This window comes from Papaver somniferum, chromosome 8 (assembly GCF_003573695.1).
Source record: "Papaver somniferum cultivar HN1 chromosome 8, ASM357369v1, whole genome shotgun sequence".
Lineage (NCBI taxonomy): Eukaryota > Viridiplantae > Streptophyta > Magnoliopsida > Ranunculales > Papaveraceae > Papaver > Papaver somniferum.
The window spans coordinates 100249513-100256216 of record NC_039365.1 but is presented as its reverse complement, the minus strand read 5'-3'; the positions used below and the strand labels follow the sequence as shown (position 1 = coordinate 100256216).

At 36.6% G+C, this 6704-nt stretch overlaps 2 protein-coding genes across 2 annotated transcripts; one reads left to right on the top strand and one right to left on the bottom strand.

Annotated features, from left to right (window-relative positions):
• Window positions 1-222: 222 nt before the first annotated feature.
• On the top strand, window positions 223-2482 carry LOC113302282 (aspartyl protease family protein At5g10770-like). The gene is made up of 2 exons (XM_026551177.1): window positions 223-675; window positions 885-2482. The coding sequence occupies exons 1-2, from the start codon at window positions 456-458 to the stop codon at window positions 2189-2191; spliced, it is 1527 nt and encodes a 508-aa protein (XP_026406962.1). The 5' UTR covers window positions 223-455; the 3' UTR covers window positions 2192-2482.
• A 334-nt stretch (window positions 2483-2816) lies between these two features.
• LOC113302281 (protein ENDOSPERM DEFECTIVE 1-like) lies at window positions 2817-6704 on the bottom strand. The gene is made up of 6 exons (XM_026551176.1): window positions 5106-6704; window positions 4563-4682; window positions 4295-4411; window positions 4038-4127; window positions 3827-3934; window positions 2817-3363 (listed from the first exon to the last, which is right to left on the bottom strand). The coding sequence occupies exons 1-6, from the start codon at window positions 6300-6302 to the stop codon at window positions 3286-3288; spliced, it is 1710 nt and encodes a 569-aa protein (XP_026406961.1). The 5' UTR covers window positions 6303-6704; the 3' UTR covers window positions 2817-3285.

The window sequence follows — 6704 nt, the reverse complement described above, 5'->3', positions numbered from 1 at the left end:
GACCAGCGGATAATTTTATTCTAGGGGTGGATTAGAGAGTAACCGGTACTGGGTTTCCTGGACTACCTAGTAATTCCTAGAAAACAAGGTGCAAACACAGAATCGGGTCGATGACTGCCTTAAAACCCGAATAGCTCTCATTATAAAGTCAACTTTTAGTGGACTTTTTATTTTTTATAGTGGGGATCTTTTTTCTGTCTTAGTTTCTCTGTCTCCTTTCTTTTGGTCTGGTTTTAGTGGGGGATTCAATCATCTAACTCTGTTGCTTCTCAAAGTGGGCAACTAAAAATCCTAACAAACTTGTTTCTAAAAATTCCTCAAGTTTATAATATGCGTTTTAACTGTAGTCCATATGAGTATTATCCTCATCAATAAATAGAACGCCACACAATCTATATGGATAGATATATTTATATATGCAGCAGAGACGGAAGTAAAAAAATAACTTGAGAGAAATGAGTATGTTTTGTACTTTGAGAGTATTTCTTCTCTCAAGAAGTATTACCTTACTTCTTTTCTGTATCATTTGCTGTAGTTCTTCAGAGATTTCAACTCATGAGAAGGAAAGAGTAAGTCATTTCCATGTTATGAAAGGAAGCTCACTTTTGAATGATGCATTGCTTGATTGTTCATCTGATGCTTCTTCTTCTTCTTCCACCACCTCTTCCATGCAAGGTTATATACATACTTCCCTCTTAATTATTCTTTTCCCACTTAATTGTTCAGTAAAAGTTAAGTTTACACTGTCGTCTTAATTTAGTGAAAATAGTTATGCTAATGCAAATTTTAAAAGGGTGCCCGAATAGGGGTGGGCGCTAACACAATTTTAAAAGTAATTGTGTTTAAGCATATGTGGTACTAATGACTTTCCTTTATGATATCAGGTGCTCAAAGTGAGAAATCTTCAATGAAAATAGTTCACAGAAAACATCACTGCTCAAATTCTCATCCACTCAACCAGAATGAAGAAGATATACCAAAATCTGGTGGCAAAATTCTAGAAAACTACCTACTTCAAGACCAAATAAGGGTAAACTATATTCAGTCAAAATTTTCCAAAAATGAAAACAACTCTGAATACTTCCCAAGTAGAAAAGACTCCAAAGTTTCCTCAATCCCAGCAAAATCAGGTATACCATTAAGTATTGGTAATTACTATGTAAATGTTGGATTTGGAACACCCAAGAAAGATCTCTCGCTTATCTTCGATACCGGTAGTGATTTCAGTTGGATTCAGTGTAAGCCGTGTGTGGTTTCATGTCACGAGCAAGAACAACCAGTATTTGATCCTTCACAATCAAAAACTTATTCAAATATTTCTTGTAACTCAACTGAATGTGCCCAACTTCGGTCAGCCACCTCACTTACACCTAGATGTAGTTCTTCTACTTGCGTCTATGGAATTCAATATGGCGATCAGTCTTACTCAGTTGGATACTTTGGTTCTGAAAAAATTACTTTAACCTCAAGGGATGTTTTTCGAAATTTTCGCTTCGGCTGTGGCCAAAACAATCGTGGTTTATTTGGTAAAACTGCTGGTTTGCTTGGACTTGGAAGAGACAGGCTTTCTCTGATCTCTCAAACTGCTAGACAATATCGTCAAGTTTTTTCATATTGTCTTCCATCTTCAGTAAGCTCAACTGGATACCTTAAACTTGGAAATGATAAAAAGGATAAGATATCTTCCACCAAATTCACACCTTTACTGACCAACTCTAAAGGCCCATCATTTTACTTTCTTGATATGACATCGATAACAGTCGGAGGAACCAAACTGGCAATAGCGGCATCTGTTTTTGCATCATCGGGAACTATTATTGATTCAGGAACAGTAATCAGTCGCTTACCTTCTTCAGCTTATGCAGCATTACGATCAAGCTTCCGAAGTTTCATGTCTCAGTATCCATTAACAACACCTACTAGATTACTTGATACCTGTTATAATCTAACTAGTTTTGACGTAGTCAGTGTTCCAAAGATAATTTTGAATTTCAGAGGTGGAGTGGATCTTGACGTAAATTTTTATGGACTCCTAGTTGGTCCAATTGAACAGATATGTCTGGCTTTTGCTGGAAACCAAGATGACACAGATGTGGCAATTCTTGGGAATAGGCAACAACAGACTATCAAAGTCATTTATAATGTTGCAGGAAAGAAGCTAGGATTTATACCAGGTGGTTGTAGTAGTTGAATTTAGCTCATCATTTATTTAGATATGGTGATTAGCTAGTATATATAAATCTATAATGTGAAATCAGAACCATAATCGACTAAGCAGTGAGTAAAATAGGTTCTACTTTGCCAACCTTTATGTCTTCAATTGGCTGACATGCAGTCGTATTATTTGCTTTCTGTTTAATTAATACAATTTGAGGAGCTAAAAAGAGTTCTACCCTCTACAATGTACTAGTAGTGGCTGTCTCATGCTGATAATTAAAAGTTCGGTCTCTAAAATGATCAATAAAGAATCAAGTATTGTTTACGGCTCAAATCTTCATTTTTTGTAAATGTTCTAACAAGAGTTTGAGGAAAAAGTTTATGTGGATCAGGATCTTTAATTGTTAAGCAACAATGTAGCTAAAGAAACAAAGTAAAAGGTCAAATCTGTGATTCTTGTTGAATCAGGTGTAGTTAGGCAAACATACCTGGTATACCAAATGTGTGTGTGATGTCTCAAACTGTCCTTTACTTGTAATTCAGCAACAGATGTAAAATCCTATGCCCATGCTCACTAGACGTTAATGTTGTTCAGGGTAAGTCAGCATGCAGGCATATAAGGATGTTGGTTCCTACAGAAAAAGCTCGCCGAACAAAAGAAAAAAAAAGTACCAGGGTATAATGGAACCCTTTTTTATTGCTTCCAATACAAAGAATTCACAATCTTCTTAAACACGTACAATTTTACAACAGAATGTTTAAAGGGTGCAACTATACAAGAATGTTTGTTATTACCCCAAATGAAGGGAAAATTCCTAGAGAAATATTTTTCTTAAATCGTCGCGCTGTAGATGTATGGGGACCCCATTCCATGCTGGGAGAGACATAAATTTCGCAGCTCTTTTCATTCACTTCTTTTTCAGGCGACAAATCATGTCATCATGCTTATCACCCATGTGAGTATACTTGGGGGAAATAATGATTTCCACACCTTGAGAACTCTCCATCTATCCCTTGAGACAAGAATTGTGCAAGAACATATTAACATGTCATAAACCTTTTGCTCATTCATTCCATTTCTTGATTGAGACTGCTGTTTTCAGTATCAGCATGTCAGAAACCTTATACTCATTCTTCCTTTGCTTGATTCAAACTGCTGTTTTTCTTCAGTTGCATTAGTTGGCCTCTTAAGCTGCACTCTTCCACCTAAAGAAGGCATAGGAGTAACTTAAGCAACCACAGTTGAAAATACAATAAGTTAATGCACCAATCAAAAACTTAATGTGTTTGGAGTGCTGTGTTTGTTTTCTTATTCTATTTATTCAAATTTATTTTCCTCACTGTTTTTTAGTACACCGACGTAGATGAGCATGTTCCACCGCTGAAGGCCTAGTATTATCATCATTTTATATTCCATAATATTGATTCCTAAAGCATTGCATCATATTTGTTCCTGTTTTTCATTTAAGCTTAGAAAGAAACAACATCTTCCATTTTCAACTAACTACTTTTTCCTTAGCGTTTTACCTAGATGCCTGATCTCTTGGTACTTAATCATCATCGAGGAGTTTTTAAATATGTGGCCTTCCTTGTTATATGAAAATCTAAGTTGTTGTAGCATTCAGACCAAAAAGCATACACATGGCAGGGCTAGAGAATAGGAACTGACCTGCAAATTTTGTGTATGAGATAATAAATCTCCACATTCTTCTATCAGCGCCCTTTCTTCGCTTGCAACTGCAGCTAATTCTGAAACTAAAGAATCCATCTGTTCCGCCTGCAATTAAGTTCTCAGCTGTGAGCCTTTATTCGCCGTAACCATTCAGTAGTGATTTTAAGTGGAAACCTTTAAGAGATACATATTTCATCTATTTTTTTACCTTGGGTACAAAGCTTTCAAAATTAGAGGAGATAGACTCCATCATGTTGGAAGCCGAATTCAAAGCTCCATCCAACTCTTTTAAGTCAGCCTGCAAATATACAAATCTCATTAGCATCACATTTCTTGAGAGAGCAAGAGAAAGTGAGAGAGAAATGTGCCTAACAACAGTAAGGTTATGTCTTAAAATGGAGCTCTCTGCACCAAGTCTCCGAAGGCAGTCCAATTCATAGATTGATAAAGTGGGTTGTTTCTTACCCTTACATTCCCGCCAATTGGAAGTCGAAGTGATGCATCTTGCAAAGCTTTGATTGCTCCAACGAGAGAGTTTAAATAATCACCTTTCAGTGCAGACCATTCATCCAAATGTGGAATCTAAAAGTGAAAAATGTATATGTCAAGGCACAGTATATGCGTTCTACCACAACATAGATTATCTCATAACTTGCGACTTAATGAATGGTAAAGCCAAAGGCATAGTAGATATTCATCAAGAGAAACGCAATAATCAAGTGATCAGTCTTACTTGAGCTTCGAGGATAGCAGATAGCGCTTCTCTCCTCTTCAGATTTTCAAAATCAGCACGCTTTGCTTTGATAGAGTCACGCATTTTTGATACCTGGCTGGCAAGGCCATAAAGTGATTGCTGCACAAAAAATAAAGACAAACTTTATGAGAAGTTCCACAATCATCCACTACTCCAGTTACTCCACTTATAAAAACTCTTTCCTGTAAACTTTAATAATTTGTTTGTGAAGGGGAAATTGAAAGGTCAAGTTGTCAAATTATCATAACAGGAAACCTAACTAGCAGATTTGTTATTTAAACTAATCAAGGCTCAACCATGACAAAACAAAAAAGAAAACAAAAACAAAAAAAGATGCAACCATGGCAAATTATTTGGTGGAACTCTGACATGTGAGGTAAAGATAACATATCTATATATATATATATATATATATATATATCTATCTATATATATATATATATATATATATATATATATATATATATATATATATACATACTATTCAACACAAAACAATCCCAATCTTCATTATTGACTAACCTGTGCAGCAGTTGTTTGAGCATTCACACTGATTGCAGCTCTTGCATTAGCATATCGCCATTGAAGATAACGGTTATGAAGCATCTTAAGAGAATGTACATTTTCCTGCTGACTTAAAATCTTCCTTCCCTTTTTGGTATCTGCCCAAGCAACTGTGCTTGACGGATGGGGCGGTAGGCTAACAACACTACCAGGTGGCTTTGCAGAACTTTGATGGGGTTTCGCAAAACCAGTCGTCGTTCTGTGAAGAGTCTTGGTAGGACTAGTGAAGGGTGGTTGTTCAAAGCTCAGAGAACGATAAATAGGCGACAACCCAATTTTTGAGCTATCACCCATTCCACTGTTTCCTCTATTAGTTAACAATCTATTGGATATTGTTGGCAATTGATCAGCTTCAGGCATTGAGGATCGACATTCTGGAAATGATCGAATCTTAGACTTCTGGATTATCATTGGAGAACTACAACATGATCCTGATTCAGAACAATCACTAGATGCAGAACTTTCTGTCAGGGTTTCTATAAATTTGTTATCATCATTATCTGAAGAAACTGAACTAGAAACCTGAGATTGAACAAGTTTAGCAGCAGCTGAGACCATACTTGTGTCTGACCGATGAGAATTTTGAGTTGGAATTGCCGACCTAGGGTTTATCCTATCATTACCATGTACAATTGGAGTATCTGATCTCGATCGAACAACAGTTGATCTACCCGGTAACTTACCATTAACAAATGCTCTCAAATTGACGGTATCTTCTCCACCACCGCCGCCATTATTTTCCTTAAAAAGCTTCAAACTTCTCTGGGGTTTCCTCTGCTGTGTTGAGATGACTAATTTACTATGTGGAGTATCCAAATTTCGCATAACATCAAGTCTATTCTCATCCGCAGAAGATAAAGGCTCCGTTTCTTGTTGCCGTCTCTGTGCTGATAACGAACGTTGCTGATTTTGATTACTGTGATTCTGACTTTGATGATGGTGTTTGGATTGAAATTCACCAGAGTGTTTCGGAAGAGGACATTTTGCAGAAGATGGAAGATGAAGATCTCCAGAAGAAGAAGACGTAGAAACCATTGGAGACATGAATCTGGAGCTTACTTCCCTTACTCTAGGTCTACGTGGTGGATGAGGTGCCGTGACAACATTCTGCTGTTGTTTTTGTTGTTCTTGAGAAAACGAAGAAACTTCCGTCATTTTTAGATTTTTAAATTTCACCCAAATATCTGACCTAATTTTGCTATCACTGCTATAAGTGTGAATCAGATCTGATATTTTTCGAGAATCAGAAGAAAATTGATTGGGTAATATCCAAGCCAACCAATGAATCTTTCTGATACTGTACTGAACCAATATCTGTGACCTAATTTTTAATTAGAAACATAGTTGTTGTGCTGCTGCTGCTGTAGATGTTGTTCCACTATGGAGAATCTGAAAATCCTAGATTCTGAGATGCGGAATCTAAGATTTCAATGGAGGTAGAGAGAAAATTGGATTTTGATTTCTGTACTATCAATCAGGTTCTTTACTCTGGAGAACGAAATGGAGACAAAGGGGAAAGGGAGAGAAAAGAAGAGAGAAGATGAAAGAACTAGCCGT